The sequence below is a fragment of the Pecten maximus genome, chromosome 2 (genome assembly GCF_902652985.1).
Source record: "Pecten maximus chromosome 2, xPecMax1.1, whole genome shotgun sequence".
In the NCBI taxonomy this organism is placed as follows: Eukaryota; Metazoa; Mollusca; class Bivalvia; order Pectinida; family Pectinidae; genus Pecten; species Pecten maximus.
This window is the reverse complement of record NC_047016.1, coordinates 41,389,971-41,408,444: the sequence shown is the minus strand read 5'-3', so window position 1 is coordinate 41,408,444 and position 18,474 is coordinate 41,389,971. Positions and strand designations below refer to the sequence as shown.

Genomic DNA, 18,474 nt, shown 5'->3' with positions numbered 1-18,474 from the left:
TGTAAACCAAACAAATTTAGCCTCCATATTTTTGGCTCCCCACAGTACTTACCTTACAGGTGACCCTCTTGATGAAGCTTTGAACTCCGTAACACCAATGGAAGATATAGGGCGAAGGAAGGGTGTCGGGCTTCATCGTAACTAAGTAGTGTGAGTCGTCTTCCTCTACAATCACTTCCTCAATGATATCATCGTCTGAACATACAAATTAATTAGAAAAGCTTAATTACTTTACGTGAGCTATGACAATATAGCGATCGTTTCGGCCTAGATACTTGTTTTGCTTAAAAATGTGTACCATTTGCAATTTTCACGATTTCATTTTTTTTTTTTTTTTTTTATTATTATTATTATTATTTCTTTTTATTTAAGTTGCAAAATATTAAAAATACACAGTATTGCTGCATCAATATTTAGCAAATAACTTTCATCGAGAAGTAACGATAATATACAGCTGAACGGTTTATGATTCATTAACCGTGTATCGAAATAATGTAAATAAATAACAACAACAGCAATCTGATGATAATGGTTTATAGCACCGTATGTTTCTAAATATGCGGGTGTAACTAAGTAGCTATCCAATTTAAATATAAAAGATAGAATTAGAGGCTAACACTAATGGATAATGGAAATAAGGTTGAGCATGTAAACGTTAGCATTGTATAAAATACACAACAGTTTATTCTTGTTTTCAATCAACCAGAATTACTCCTTGAATATGTAAAATAATAAATATGATAGCATAATCAATCAATATAAAAACGTACCCATTCCAGGATTGATGAAAACATTTGTCGATCGGCTTGATAGCCCCTTGGAGGTTTTCGACCATAACGATACATTGTAGGGTGGGAGGATTCTGTCATCTAGCCTTAACTTCAGCGTTGATGGAGTGACTGAAATCTCAAACCGCTGTGGTTCCATTTTCGTCCTGCTATTGCCTCTGACCACAACGTCATATCCGGTTATAATGCCACAAGCTTTTAAAGCATTGACCGGCTACAATATAGACATGAAGAACATCATTAACAACTTACTTAAACTTCAAATGTTGTCACTACAATCATGTTTGATATACGAAATATCAGTATAAGGGTTAATCATCTAAAGATTAAATTAATATACACATTTATTGTTGTTGTTCTTTTTGTTTTTTTTTTTTTTTTTTTTAATAGAGCTACAGTGTATTTAACAAAAATGACGTGTTTTCTAAATAAACCTCAAAACGAAGCGGTTTAAGATGAGAGTACACTGCATTGTGTTTGTGTTATAGCTAAAGAACATTAAGACATATTCAAGTCAATCCTTATGATTTAACTTACACTATACAATCCCTGAAGAAATCTACTATTATTGACGGACTCTTTTTCCCTGATTTTTTTCACAAATCTTTATCAACCAATCAAAAGCGACGTTACAAACGATGACGTTATGTTTTATATTATAAGTTGATAACATCCTTTTTAAGCAATGGAAATGCTCGCCACACTGCATATTAAAATGTTTATTCATTAGCCGGGAGACAATAATTATTTAACACGATAATACCAAATGTTTACTTACTTTGACATGGATATTTAAGCATGTACGGTTACGTTCTGCTTCACACCTTTCTATTGTGTAGGAGTTGTGAGTCGTGTCTGGTCCAACAAGGGGCACTACAAGTAAAATGTTTAAAATTAGTTTATCTTTCGGCCAACTTATACTGTATGTTTTTGCAACATTAATCATATGCGTTGGAATATGATGACATACCATCAATTTTGTTTTGTGTGAGTAAAATGCAAAACGCAATATGGCAACTCAATAAAGTCACTGCCGCCTGAACAACTTTTGAACTATGACCTCTACAACCTTTGAACCTAGCATATTAGCAGGTCCGATTTATTGATTTTTATATGGAATCGCGATTTCTTTTTTTATATCAAATTGGTCATGAAGTAAAAGCGACAGTTCAGACATGTAAGTTGTCGAATTTCCAAGGCAATCTGTCCGTTTATCAAGACAAATATATTAAACTATTTTTTTTTTTAAAAACAGTGATTATTTACCCAGGTGGTCATTAAAACAGACAACGATTTGTTTGTTGTTTATCTACTAAATCTGTGTAACTGTTCTATGTTCTTGTGTCTCGAAGCACAGACATATATATTAAACTATTTTTAAAAAAAGACAGTGAACACAAAAGCGTCTATGATATGTATAGAGTAAATGTAAAAACGGGTAATAAGGTAAATTAATGATGCTGTATGTACATGCCTTCACAATGTACCAAATGCATATGTGTGTTATGTACTTTTGGAAAATGTATTCATATAATATTATTAATAAGATTTATCTAAGAACTACGAACTGAACATGTTCCAGTACACACTACTAACTGAACATGTTCCAGTACACACTACTAACTGTACATGATACAGTACTCACTACTAACTGTACATGATACAGTACTCACTACTAACTGTACATGATACAGTACTCACTACTAACTGTACATGATACAGTACTCACTACTAACTGTACATGTTACAGTACTCACTACTAACTGTACATGATACAGTACTCACTACTAACTGTACATGATACAGTACTCACTACTAACTGTACATGATACAGTACTCACTACTAACTGTACATGATACAATACTCATTACTAACTGTACATTATACAGTACTCACTACTAACTGTACATGATACAGTACTCACTACTAACTGTACATGATACAATACTCACTACTAACTGTACATGATACAATACTCACTACTAACTGGACATGATACAATACTCACTACTAACTGTACATGCTACACTACTCACTACTAACTCTACATGATACAATACTCACTACTAACTGTACATGATACAGTACTCACTACTAACTATACATGATACAATACTCACTACTAACTGTACATGTTACAGTACTCACTACTAACTATACATGATACAGTACTCACTACTAACTATACATGATACAGTACTCACTACTAACTGTATATGTTACAGTACTCACTACTAACTGTACATGATACAGTACTCACTACTAACTGTACATGATACAATACTCACTACTAACTGTACATGATACAATACTCACTACTAACTGGACATGATACAATACTCACTACTAACTGTACATGCTACACTACTCACTACTAACTCTACATGATACAATACTCACTACTAACTGTACATGATACAGTACTCACTACTAACTATACATGATACAGTACTCACTACTAACTGTACATGTTACAGTACTCACTACTAACTGTACATGTTACAATACTCACTACTAACTGTACATGATACAGTACTCACTACTAACTGTACATGATGCAATACTCACTACTAACTGTACATGATACAGTACTCACTACAAACTGTACACTATACAGTACTCACTACAAACTGTACATGATACAGTACTCACTACTAACTGTACATGATACACTACTCACTAACTGTACATGATACAGTACTCACTACAAACTGTACATGATACAGTACTCACTACTAACTGTACATGATACACTACTCACTACTAACTGTAAATGTTACAATACTCACTACTAACTGTACATGATACAGTACTCACTACTAACTGTACATGATGCAATACTCACTACTAACTGTACACTATACAGTACTCACTACAAACTGTACACTATACAGTACTCACTACTAACTGCACATGATACAGTACTCACTACTAACTGTACATGATACAATACTCACTACTAACTGTACACTATACAGTACTCACTACTAACTGTACATGATACACTACTCACTAACTGTACATGATACAGTACTCACTACTAACTGTAAATGTTACAGTACTCACTAATAACTGTACACTATACAGTACTCACTACTAACTGTATATGATACAGTACTCACTACTAACTGTACATGATACAGTACTCACTACTAACTGTACATGTTACAATACTCACTACTAACTGTACACGATACAGTACTCACTACTAACTGTACATGATGCAGTACTCACTACTAACTGTACACTATACAGTACTCACTACAAACTGTACATGATACAGTACTCACTACTAACTGTACATGATACAGTACTCACTAACTGTACATGTTACAGTACTCATTACTAACTGTACACGATACAATACTCACTACTAACTGTACATGATACAGTACTCACTACTAACTGTATATGTTACAGTACTCAATACTAACTGTACATGATACAATACTCACTAATAACTGTACATGATACAGTACTCACTACTAACTGTACATGATACAGTACCCACTACTAACTGTACATGATACAGTACTCACTACTAACTGTATATGTTACAGTACTCAATACTAACTGTACATGATACAGTACTCACTACTAACTGTACATGATACAGTACCCACTACTAACTGTACACTATACAGTACTCACTACTAACTGTACATGATACAGTACTCACTACTAACTGTACATGATACAGTACTCACTACTAACTGTACATGTTACAGTACTCACTACTAACTGTATATGTTACAGTACTCACTACTAACTGTACATGATACAGTACTCACTACTAACTGTACATGATACAGTACTCACTACTAACTGTACACTATACAGTACTCACTACTAACTGTACATGATACAGTACTCACTACTAACTGTACATGATACAGTACTCACTACTAACTGTACACTATACAGTACTCACTACTAACTGTACATGTTACAGTACTCACTACTAACTGTACATGATACAGTACTCACTACTAACTGTACACTATACAGTACTCACTACTAACTGTACATGATACAGTACTCACTACTAACTGTACATGATACAGTACTCACTACTAACTGTACACTATACAGTACTCACTACTAACTATACATGATACAGTACTCACTACTAACTGTACATGATACAGTACTCACTACTAACTGTACATGATACAGTACTCACTACTAACTGTACACTATACAGTACTCACTACTAACTGTACATGATACAGTACTCACTACTAACTGTATATGTTACAGTACTCACTACTAACTGTACATGTTACACTACTCACTACTAACTGTATATGTTACAGTACTCACTACTAACTGTACATGATACAGTACTGAATTCGAATTAAGCATGCTACAATACTTACTTCTAACTGAGCATGTCACAGTAGTCACAATTAACTAAACTAGTTATAATAATCTTCTCTTCTAACAGAACATGTTACAATACTCTACTAATTAAACATTCAACAATACTCACTACTAATTAAACATTCAACAATACTCTACTAATTAAACATTCAACAATACTCACTAGTAATTGAACATTCAACAATACTCACTACTAATTGAACATTCAACAACACTCACTATTAACCGCACTTGTTTCAATGCTCACTATTTAAGGGTATTCAATACCTCCACTATATACTCACTATCCTCCTCTGTCAGGTATGAATGTTCGATTGGATCTCCCCAATAACGACTTCCGTTGACCTGGCATTTCACCTTTACTGTGTAATTCGTAAACGGACGAAGGTTTCCGAAAACGATTCCTGTGACATTTACACTCCGGTCGTCACGTGAGAATGCCTGAAATATTAACAAGGAAACTATGGAGTTTTACATGAATGGCAATACGTAACACAGTCAGCGCACATTGTGTGTTTGTGAAGTTACTGCTATCACATTTTAATTTCGTTGACTGCAGATGAAATTATGAACATTGGACATGAACAAAGACTTTCATTAAATAACAATTCATTTGGTTTTGGTCACTGTTCGTTGACTACTTACTAGAGGCCTTGTTTCCTCACCACAGGTCAGCATACAGCTAATTCCATTGTCAAAATAGTATGGAGAATGCAGAAATTGCCAGCCGAGGGTCAAAGTTTTGGACGTTATGTTCACTTGAAAGTTTCGTAAACGATCGAGTTTCACTACAAAATGAATTTCGTCATAGATTTATTAGTCGTCGTGTCTTTAAGTGTATGTACTGTTTTTACAGATAAATATTTTCGTCGTGGATGAATAATCTAAATAAATTATAAAAAGGCAATTGAAATGCCATGTCATTTAAAGTTATAAATAATTGACAATTGTCTACCAGTTAACCTTTATTAACTTTTCTCGCAGTTAAGATATGATTTGAAACGTAATGAGCATCACACAAAATATATGTAGTAAAGCAATTGTATGCAATCTTCTTTTCTTTTTCCAGATAAACTCACTAATGGTATCGTCGAACCTCTTCCTGATCACTTTCTCCGTCAGATGTCCAAAGGATGTGTTTCTTTGAAGACGGAATGCATAATTACCTCGGAAATTCTCCATACGGCATTCGAGCTTCATGGTTTTGTCAATACGACACCTTGATCGCATCTACTAAGTAATAAAAAAAACCTATTTAAATCAGATAAAAACAAAAGGAAGAGAGAAGAAACCAGCTGAAAGGGGATGATACTTGATAACGTAGGCCATTCAGAATAGAAATAACAAATCTTTGTGACATAATCGATATTTATTTTCAGACATGCTTTTGTCTTCATTATAACATTAGTGTCAGGTTGATGTAATAGTTATACTATGTATGGCATACATCTCTCACACCAAAAGAAATTATGGTATCGCCAATGGTCATCAAATATGAGCTTTTGAATTAAGAGTTAATTATATTAAAAGTTATCTTAATGACTATCTGTAGATATACATAAAAGTGTATATATACATATAAATATATGCATGTATAAGTGATGTTAATTGCTACTTTATCTCTATACATACTTTATAGCTGGAACTTAATCTGCTATCTGCGCATTGTCGTGGTATATTTTGAGCTGGAATTACACACTCGGTCTCTGGTTTTCCACTGTACATGTGTGAAACAACAAAGCAAATAAATACCAATCAATAGTACAATAAACAAAGAATAATTATATCAATAGACAAAGGGATTTAGTGATCAGATTTAAAGACAAAGGGATTTAGTGATCATTTTATAGACAAAGGAATTTAGTGATCAGATTTAAAGACAAAGGGATTTAGTGATCAGATTTAAAGACAAAGGGATTTAGTGATCATTTTAGAGACAAAGGGATTTAGTGATCATATTTAAAGACAAGAGGATTTAGTGATCATTTTATAGACAAAGGGATTTAGTGATCAGATTTAAAAACAAAGGGATTTAGTGATCAGATTTATAGACAACGGGATTTAGTGATCAGATTTAAAAACAAAGGGATTTAGTGATCAGATTTATAGACAACGGGATTTAGTGATCAGATTTAAAGACAAAGGGATTTAGCGATTAGATTCATAGATAAAGTGATTTTGTAATCAGATTAACTTAAGGAAATTTAGTTATCAGACTAGCTAACACAGGGATTTAGTGATTAGATTTCTAGATAAAGGAATTTACTGATCAGATTTATATACAAAGGAATTTAGTGATAAGATTGATAAACAAAAGGATTTAGTGATCAGATTTATAAACAAAGGGATTTAGTCATCAGATTTATAGACAAAGGGATTTAGTCATCAGATTTATAGACAAAGGGATTTAATCATCAGACTAGCTAACAAAGGGATTTAGTCATCAGCTTTATAGACAAAGGGATTTAGTGATCAGATTAATTGGCATAGGGATATCGTGAAAATAGTAATAGGCAAAGAGATTTAGTGAAAAGATTGACAGGCAAAGGGATTTAGTGATCAGATTGATAGGCAAAGAGATTTAGTGAAAAGATTGATAGGCAAAGGGATTTAGTGATCAGATTTATATACAAAGGGATTTCGTCGTTAGACTAGCTAACAAAGAGATTTAGTCATCAGATTAATAGACAAAGGAATTTAGTGAAAAGATTGATAGGCAAAGGGATTTCGTGAAAATAGTGATAGGCAAAGAGATTTAGTGAAAAGAGTAATTGGCAAAGCGGTTTAAGGGAAAAAATAAATGTTTTTAGTGATTTGTCAGATTAATTTAAAAAGAACTTGGTGATCAGATTAATAGACAAGGGGATCCAGTGAAAAGATTGATAAGCAAAGGGATTTAATGGAAAAAAATGAATGTATTTAATGATTGATCAGATTAATTTAAAAAATACCTTAATGATCTGATAAAAGGAGACTCAGTAATCAGGTTGCTAGACAAAGAGATTTAGTGAAAAGATTCAAATTCAGATAATATAGATATATGTCAATTTTACTAATCTTGGATAGATCAAGAGTGTTCGCCATTAATGTTTTCCTTTTAATACATTTCATTAGTCAAGGTTATTGTTATACGCAAATAATTTAATTTTGCTTGTAACAAGCATTTTCATTGGCTCAAAAAATTATATCATCTCATAACATAAATAATGACTGTGACGTCAGCGGAGTAATCGTTGTTCACGGGATTTTGTATTTATCGATGTGTTTTTAAATATCTGGAGCAAAATAAACATGTATAACTTAATGAAAATGTTTCTTATCGTTGTTAATTAAATTATAAGGGTTAACTGTATTTTTTTTTTTTTTTTCACGTTATTGAGCAATAACACAAAAAACTGGGGTGTACTCTGAATAAACCGCGAAGCGGTTTATGAAAAGAGTACACCCCAGATTTTTGTGTTATTGCTCAATAACGTAAAAAAATATTACAGTTAACCCTTAATTAAATATACACAATTTATAACAAATCACAGCGTTACAGAATATTTGTTTTACTTTTTTATTAGAGGTACAGCTACAAGTTATAAATGTTACTTATTTGTTTGGATTGTCTCCCTTTCAATTAGAAAGTTACTAAAAGTTTTGGACAAGACAATATTGGTACTTTCAACATTTTACTGCAATTTATTTAAGCATTGATGTCAATTTTTTTTAGTTTCATCGGGGTATGAAACAAATTTTGTTTGCAAACAGTATGAATCCGCTACGCGGATTCTTACAGAAGTTTGCAAACAAAATTTGTTTCATACCCCTATGAAACTAAAAAATAATTGAAAATGATTTTCTAATTTAAAACATGTTTTATGTGCAATTTTACTGGTTTTAAATGGGATTCTTTTTCTCAAATCAACACGCAACGTCAATTGTCGTATTGTGACGTCACATTTTTCGCGCCATTCTCGGAATTTCTTTCATAGAAGAATGAAAAGAATTTTTCGACCAATCACATTTGAGTATTTACCATGAAAACAAAGAAAAATTAATTATTTATTTATTCATTTGAAAGGTAGAAACAATATCAACCATATTTTTCAAATAAATGACACTTCAAATTTGCCATCAAAATAGCATAACGACATTATAACAGAATCTTAAATCTAAATCAAAATAGATCTTCAAAAATACAAATGACCATGTAGATATGCAGTAAATGTTAAAAAAAAGGACAGGGCAGTTGTTTCACAAGGATTAGCGTCTTCTGCCTCATCGAAGACATCCACCATACGAAGGTCAATCTCGGTTTGGGACACATTCTCAAAATGAGAATTAAAGAATGTGGTATCTGAACCAGTAGACATATCAACAAACACCTGTCTAAATTAAAGCAAGCATGCAGGCTATAACGTTATTCTGACATACTTTACGGAGTAGAACAGTCTCCAAGACGAACATTTGTCTTGACCCGTCCATGAACAAATAACTTTGGTTACATTGGCTATGCATTCCATGTCTTCTGGCATAGGGCGAGGCTCTGAAATAAGTTATATTCTTTTGTATATTTGCCTATAGACAAATTGATTGATTAAAACATGTACTTGTTAACAGCAAAGGCTTACGCCTCCTATTTTACTTATCTATAGTATATATAATCAGTAGATATTCTAGTCATAAATGGATGTCCATCGCCTATGCTTTTGTGTTTCTATTAAATGGACACATATGCTATTTTTTGACAGCGATCCTTAACATTAAATCAATCTAATTGTTTATAAATAAAAATCCAGAACTAAAAACCATCGACTTTTTTACCACGGCAAAAAGGAATATATACTACAAATGTTTGTTTTTACATGCATGATATTCTATTTTACTGTACCTGTCACTTTGAAGAACAGAGACGTTGACTGAGATGGGTCATTTTTATAGTAACATTCATACATCCCACTGTCGTCTTTTTCCATGTTTGAAATAACTAATCGAATAGACCGTTCATCATATGCCACAGAGCTGTTGAGCACAGTTCTTTTCGCCTTATCTGTATGATATATTTGTAGTTGTTGCAGGTTGTGACCTTCATCTCTGTTGTTAAAACTGCAGCTGAGTTCAAGTGCCTCACCGACAATCAAGCATTTGCCTGTTCTGGCGTTTATCTCTAGAAGAAGAAAAAAATAATAATGAAAGAGTAAGATTCAATTATATCAACAAATCAATATTTGACAATAACAATTTTTTTACAAATATTTCAGAATATTTAAGGACAATTTGCCTTGTTTTTATTGATTGCATCTTCTTGTTTAAATATTGTGTCAAGGGCTTAAGTACAGAATCAGCTAGATAGAATATAAGCAAAGTCCGCCGTTTAGCTGTTGGTTTTAAAATGGGAATTCAAGAATTTGTCATGTACAATGGATTATGAATAATTTTAGAATGTTACTAGAAGCGAGACTATAACTGTCATTGCCTAGTATAATTGAAGGAGTTGTATAAAATATATATGTAACAACTGAAAAAATATTTTTCTTCCTTGTACTGATGTTTTACTGTACTGTAACGTTTATAACTGTAATGGTCGACGTGCCTCTGGTTTTAATGTGTTGTACACTACGATAATGTATAATGGTTTAAAATTACATGTACTGTACACTACGATAATGTATAATGGTTTAAAATTACATGTACTGTACATTATGATATTGTATAATGGTTTAAAATCGCATGTACTGTACATTATGATATTGTATAATGGTTTAAAATCACATGTACTGTACATAATGATATTGTATTATGGTTAAAATCACATGTACTGTACATTATGATATTTTATTATGGTTAAAATCACATGTACTGTACATTATGATATTGTATAATGGTTAAAATCACATGTTACGTACATAATGATATTGTATTATGGTTAAAATCACATGTACTGTACATTATGATATTTTATTATGGTTAAAATCACATGTACTGTACATTATGATATTGTATAATGGTTTAAAATCACATGTACTGTACATTATGATATTGTATTATGGTTTAAATCACATGTACTGTACATTATGATATTTTATTATGGTTAAAATCACATGTACTGTACATTATGATATTGTAGTATGGTTTAAAATCACATGTACTGTACATTATGATATTGTATTATGGTTAAATCACATGTACTGTACATTATGATATTGTAGTATGGTTTAAAATCACATGTACTGTACATTATGATATTGTATTTGGTCTAAATCTACATGTACTGTACATTATGATATTGTATTATGGTTTATATTCACATGTACTGTACATTATGATATTGTAGTATAGTTTAAAATCACATGTACTGTACATTGTGATATTGTAGTATGGTTTTAAATCACATTTACTGTACATTATGATATTGTATTATGGTTTACTTTGTAATGAACTGAATACTATTATGATAAACTATTATCGCTATCAATTATAAACGGTACAACTTACCAATGGTTTTACCACGAGTCAAACAGGTATTTACCAACAACAGAAATACCACGATCCACTCCATGTTCCTCCTATAAAACACAATCAGTCCAGTATCAATAAAATGATAAACTAACATGGCTGCCACCAAGGCCATGGCATATATAATCAATATTACTTATTCTGTACAATTTTTACCAACATTGACAATATTTCCTAAATCTCCATGTTCCTCCTTTAAAATATAAATACCGTATAGCGGGAAATTTTAGCGGGGCTTTAATTTGGCGATTTGGCGGGTCCGTATATAGATCGCCAAAATTTAACCCGTCAAATTTTAACACCGCCAATTAAAAAGACGCGAACATTTCAATTTTGCCAATAGTTTTCGTTCCGACCACCATTTACCTTTGATAACTCAAGAGAGTAACGACTGGTGCGTAACATTGGTTGTTGCCAGGCAACTGTCGGTAGTACATTATCATCAAAATAATAAATTGACATGATTACGCTGATACGTGGTCTGAAGTAATTTATGTTTATAAAGACAAAGGGGAACTTGTATGATCTGCTCGCTGATTTGCCTGGTTTGTTCCGTTGTCACAGCCTGGGAGAATTGAATTTTTTTTTTAATTTCTTTTTTATATATAAACTTTATTTTTTCATTCAATTCATATATATACAATACACAATCATACAATCATAATTTGAAAGGGATTCGGAAACAAGTATGAAACTTATTTTAATCCATCTCCTTTTATGACACATTAAGTAAACGGCAACACGTGGGAAAATACATAAGTGAGTTATGTAATACTTGTATAGGTGAAATATTGGGAAATTCAAAGAAGAGGAGAGATGAAAAGATTAGAAGAAATAAGAGATGAATTTTATTTCAGTTGATAAGGGATAGTTTAGAGCATTTTATTATATTATATATTTGTATTATTCATATCACAGGAGACTATTCGTATTTCTTAACCATGGCCTAAAGCAGAGTAAATATCATGAGTGATAGCAAGAAGTTGATTAACGGGTGAGACACCGTATCTAAATCCAGATAGGTGGGAAAATATTAGGAAGATGGCATACGAAAAATTGTAAACATGTTTAAAATGTATCGTTCCATTAATTTTCCAACAGTTGATAATAAGGAAAGCGGTCTATAGTTTGTCAATATAGGCTTATTTTCTTTTTTTATGCACAGGGGTTACATTAGCAGTTTTCCATTCTGTTGGGAAAACGCCAGATGTTAGAGATAGGTTAAACAGTGAGCTTAGAGACTTACATATAATATCAACAGATTCTTTAAACAATCGATGATTCACAAGGTCGGGGTCAATGACTTTAGAGCAGTCTAGATTTAATATAGCGTCTTTTACATAAATAGCAGTGATATGTATATTAGAAAGAGTGTGGTTACATTCGTAATTAATGTTTGGAAGTGCTGAGTTTGAGTCATCAATAGTTGACAAGGAACAGAAAAAATCGTTGAACAAGGAAGCTTTTTCAAAATCATCTGAAACTACAGTGTCATTGTGAAGAAGTGGTGATATCGGGGATTTTCTATAATTTAGTAATAATGAGTATACAGTTTTCTACCACTTCTTCACATTGAGATTAGATGGTTTCTTGAGTGTACCACAGAGATTGTTAATTTATGCGACTTTTGCATGTTAAATAGTGTTAATGCATTTATTATGCATTTGACGGAATTTAGCCCAATGATCATTGATAAGGGTACGTTTTGCTCTTTTGTGTGTGTTTCCGTTTCCTAATTAGTCTTTGAATTTCATTAGACATCCACGGAGATTCGTTACATTTAACAGTGATATTTTTATTTGGGATACAAGTTTTTGCGATGTCAAGCATTGTGCCTGTAAAATTCTTAACCGAAACATTTATATCAACATTAATCAATGCGTTCCAGTAAATAGATTTCAGTTTATCTTTAAATACATTATAATTACCATGATCAAAGAGCCAAACGTTACGCTTAAAAATGTATTTCACCGGTTTTAGGACGTATGACGTTAAAAGTACAGTACGTAGGACAATGATATCTGACAGGTTGGTCAAGAAAGCTTTCTACAACTATGCACTTATTAATAGCATTGGTATCACTAGCACAAACTATATCTAGCAGTAAAGAAGATGCTTCAGTATTAAATGTTGGGTATTCTGCTAGTTGTGACAAATAAAATGAAATAAACATATCACGTAAGTGAGAAGACTGGTTTATAGCTAGTAAGTTAGCATTAAAATCACCTATAATTACAATATTAGATAAACCTGTGTTAAAAGCAGATTCAATAGACTGAGAGATATAGGAGGAGTTTGAGGCCTATAGAATGTGCCAGAACCTCGCTAAAGCTCGTGTCTTTTGTAACTTTTAAAAAATAACTTACTCGTGTGAAATAAATTCCATATCCAATAACCACTCATTGTGTAACCTCTCTATCTATAAACGAAGATATTTGATATTGCAAGGTAGAAGGTAGAAGCAAATCTATCATTTGTGTTATATATGAAATGTTATTTGGATAACAAAAGCACGGTAAACGGGGAAATGCAAGAGCCTGTGACATTCGGAATCGAGGAAGAAATCTTATAAATCGGGCGAGCTAACAGTGGTGACACAGGTTACATCATATAGCAGAAATGACATGAGGTACTCTTGACACGTAACCGAGAGTGAACGAAAGTAGGTAGAATATTCTTCCAAATTGTTTACTGCCACTTATGTCAGTCATCAGGATGACAAAATATTCAGCGAAGTGTTTAAGGGGTTTTAGGTCCGACAAAACGGATGGTATCGAAGACGGAAAGTCTCCTCTGTAAACTGCCCACAAATTCGTGGAAACCCTATTATCGTACGATCTCCAAGGGTCGCGTACTTGTTATAGTAATACGATTATGGAAAACAAAGAGAATTTTGAATATAATAAGAGTGTTCTGTCGTTATCATTTTCAGTGTCCTGTTGATAACGTCTACTTTTAGTTAGATTTAGTATTTTATTTTTGGACGTGTTTCAAGTGTATAAAACGAAATTAAGACCCCTATAATCCCATAGACTTATTTAGATTTTACATGTATCACCACGAAGCAATATGAATCATGTCTATACAAACCTATATATATATTACTGTAGTATATGTAAACGTTTAGTCAAGTTATCTATGATTGACATCAGCGAATTGGAACTCATAACTTAGGACCTACATTTCGTGGTTTTTTTTTTTTTTTTTTTTCACAAACCTAAATATATTCAAAATTACGGATTTTTCTCTACATAGTTTACGGCAGTAAGTGACCCCAAATCAACGTATGACGTCAACAAATTCTCAAAACACTTGTAAAAATCCTTGACACACACTTAAACAACGGAATTAGAATTTAGGTCAAGTATGGTATCTACACGAGTATATACACACTGAGGTTTACGTACGTTGATGAACATATAGCTAATCCTTTTTTTTTTTTTTTTTTTGAAGAAGAAGAAGAACTTGCCACATGCCAGTGAAACACCAAAACATTGTGTACACATGTTAAACGTTTTGCGTATAGCACATATTTATTTGTAAATAAAATGGCATAGAATATCAAGAGGATATAGTGTATTGACACACATAATCATAAACCACAAGTCACGTCATCTTACAATTATCATTTCATAATTATTATTTCAATTTAGTGGATAATAACTGAACGTGTATCGAATTAGATAAAACAGAAACTCTTGCCATTTTACCTGCCGCCAAGAGATTTTTAACTTCCCCAAACGATGTTAGAATGCAATGCTGCAGAGCTTTTCTGTTCAAAACTACAATGAGATTATTTTAGAATGGAGAAAAATTGAAGGCATTTTAATGGATGTTGTGGTCAAGAATGTTCAGTGCATCAGACCAAGTAATCATACAAACTGTATGTAGGTATCCATACTCTATGGTTTTAGTGATACCGGACAGCTATATTGTACTCTTTAGTTTTGTATAGGGACCACGGAACCAAATGATTTCCCATAGACGGTAATGTTAACGTTTATCACTGTACTGCTTAAATGGAGTTTTCAACACTGGTCCAGTAGCAATAATTTTGAAGTATGTCATCTCGGAAACCTCTAAATGGAATTATAAAAAATTCTACCAATTTGAACTTTTTTTATATGGGGGCCGCCATCTTGTATTGAAATCAGCACCAAAAATTCATCTAAATTAACAACAAAATACACACTTATTTACCACCCCCTGACAAAAACAGGCTAGGAAAAAATAACTTTTTTTTCTATATATTTTACATCTATATGTATTGCCCGACCCACATATTAAAACTTTGGAAACTTCTCTCACCTTAATATCCAATCAGTAGGCCCCGATGTATTCACCTTCCTATTAAATCTAGGGGGGGGGGGGGGGGGGGGGGTCCTTGGGGTCAGGACCCCTTTTTCGGAGGATGGAATTTTTTTAATAGCCTTGAAAATGGAAGATAGTGAATAAAACAAAACAAACAGATGCCTAAATGCTATATTGATTATTACTAATAAAAAAGTACAGACATTCAATCAAGGTGACAGTGTGAAAGTGTATCGTGATCATATATGAGCCGGAAAATCTGCACCGGTTATTATCTTTTTAATTGCCGCTATCAAAAAAATATAATTGGAAATTCCGCATCGAAACACATGACAGTTTTTATGAGGATGAAGAGCCTGCTCCGATAAGAAGAACATGATGGTAGGTACACCAATTCCATTTAAACCAATGCCCATTTTTAATGAAAAGCATAAACTATAAGCATAAATCCTTTTGTATAAAAAAAATAAGAAAAAAAAACAAGTTTTTGCCGCAAGGCCTTTCTGCCCTCTCAGTCTTCTTCAGGCGGACTGAACTTTTGTTTATTTGTATGTATATATTAATGTAAATAAAAATAATATCTCCGATTTCTGATCCGTTAGCAAAAAAAAAAAATAGTTTAAAAGGCTTTTATTTTTGTTTTAGTCCATGTTGACTTTGTAAATATGGTGTATTAACGAAAAGTCAATAACTTTCTCTACACGAGCAAGTTACAAACTTTCGATATTATTCTCGCACATGAAAGTCACGTCAGATATATCTTTGAACGCGTCGATGAATTCGTGCAACTTGCTCTCTAGAAAACGATCCCGTATGATTGCAAATTTGCTATATTCATTTTCCGCCTGAGCTTCGCCCCCCTGGAACCCCCTACCAGGGCGCTGCCTTGGTGGCCCCAGACCCCTCGCCAAAAAAGATTCGGCTCGCGCCTACGGCGATCGCATTATCACTAAATTTGGACCACTCCACCTCCTGGTGTGATTTTGTTAATTCTCCTAATCAAAATGTGTATCAGTTCGTAGAACACGTGTGTTAGGAGTGGTATGCGTGCATATGTATATGTCGTGTGAATTACACACTGAAGTCCTATAGTGACTCAGTTGATACAGTACTAGTACATGTAGATACAGTCGATTACGATCATATCTAACTATAGAGCCATTTATATGTCTTTACTTATATTTTCCATAGAAATAATTCTCGGTAGTCATAGTGTAAATATATACAAGACAAAACAATAACGATACATTTCAACACGGAAAACACACGAAATTATCAGCGTAGTGGGGTTTGTACATATTTCGTTATATTTTCACTACTGTGATGTTTCCTATCAAGTTCTTTCAATTGAAATATACATTTGTGTTCACAATAGATTATATATTAAACTAATAAAACATTACTTACCCGGTGAAGTCCATGTGTCCGCGGTCTTAATTCCAAAACGTGCTGTTTATTTGGCGCATCCTGTGTGAATGTGTGTTTTAAGGGCCTAAAGATGATCGACTTCCTGTTTGTAAAGATGTAATAGTATGTGAGTGACAGCGTTGGTTAAATTGAACTAACCAGTATAACAAAAGTGCCAGCAGTATCACAGCTTCTTAGTTCGATTTTGCGGTAATGTAACTTTAATGCCGATTTCTGAGGAGGAAAAATGAACTTTGAATCACAATTATTGATGATACAGAAAAAATACTCCTAAAAATATGTGCTGTTTAGAATTCTTTGTAGTATCTTACATCGGTCCCCTTTCATATGATATCAAATTGGTTTATGATTTCTTAAGTTTCGTTAGCAAAGGGGGTTAAACAAATTCGATGTGTATTGGGCAACAATTCCATGCCTAGTTGAGCTCTTTCTCTCGGGCGACAGGTTCATGCCTAATTGAGCTCCTTCTCTCGGGCAACAGATTCATGCCTAGTTGAGCTCTTTCTCTCGGGCGACAGTTTCATGCCTAGTCGAGCTCTTTCTCTCGGGCGACAGTTTCATGCCTAGTTGAGCTCTTTCTCTCGGGCAACAGATTCATGCCTAGTTGAGCTCTTTCTCTCGGGCGACAGTTTCATGCCTAGTTGAGCTATTTCTCTCGGGCGACAGTTTCATGCCTAGTTGAGCTCTTTCTCTCGGGCGACAGTTTCATGCCTAGTTGAGCTCTTTCTCTCGGGCGACAGTTTCATGCCTAGTTGAGCTATTTCTCTCGGGCGACAGTTTCATGCCTAGTTGAGCTCTTTCTCTCGGGCGACAGATTCATGCCTAGTTGAGCTCTTTTTCTCGGCAACATATTTATGCCTAGTGGAGCTCCTTTTCTCTTGGACGACAGTTTCATGCCTAGTCGAGCTCTTTCTCTCGGGCGACAGTTTCATGCCTAGTTGAGCTCTTTCTCTCGGGCGACAGGTTCATGCCTAATTGAGCTCTTTCTCTCGGGCAACAGATTCATGCCTAGTTGAGCTCTTTCTCTCGGGCGACAGTTTCATGCCTAGTCGAGCTCTTTCT

The 18,474-nt window shown here is 33.4% G+C and overlaps 1 protein-coding gene across 1 annotated transcript in view; it reads right to left on the bottom strand.

The window, feature by feature from the left end:
- Window positions 1-17,463, bottom strand: part of LOC117322109 — a 37,575-nt gene extending 20,112 nt beyond the window's left edge. The window contains exons 1-11 of the mRNA XM_033876864.1: window positions 17,392-17,463; window positions 11,653-11,723; window positions 10,049-10,324; window positions 9,592-9,703; window positions 6,805-6,889; window positions 6,252-6,402; window positions 5,818-5,960; window positions 5,457-5,613; window positions 1,567-1,661; window positions 771-1,002; window positions 53-195 (exon numbers count right to left, since the gene is read on the bottom strand). Coding sequence (XP_033732755.1) covers window positions 53-195; window positions 771-1,002; window positions 1,567-1,661; window positions 5,457-5,613; window positions 5,818-5,960; window positions 6,252-6,402; window positions 6,805-6,889; window positions 9,592-9,703; window positions 10,049-10,324; window positions 11,653-11,723; window positions 17,392-17,405 — 1,479 coding nt within the window. The 5' untranslated portion in view covers window positions 17,406-17,463. The remainder of the gene's footprint in view (window positions 1-52; window positions 196-770; window positions 1,003-1,566; window positions 1,662-5,456; window positions 5,614-5,817; window positions 5,961-6,251; window positions 6,403-6,804; window positions 6,890-9,591; window positions 9,704-10,048; window positions 10,325-11,652; window positions 11,724-17,391) is intronic.
- Between the last annotated feature and the right edge of the window lie 1,011 nt (window positions 17,464-18,474).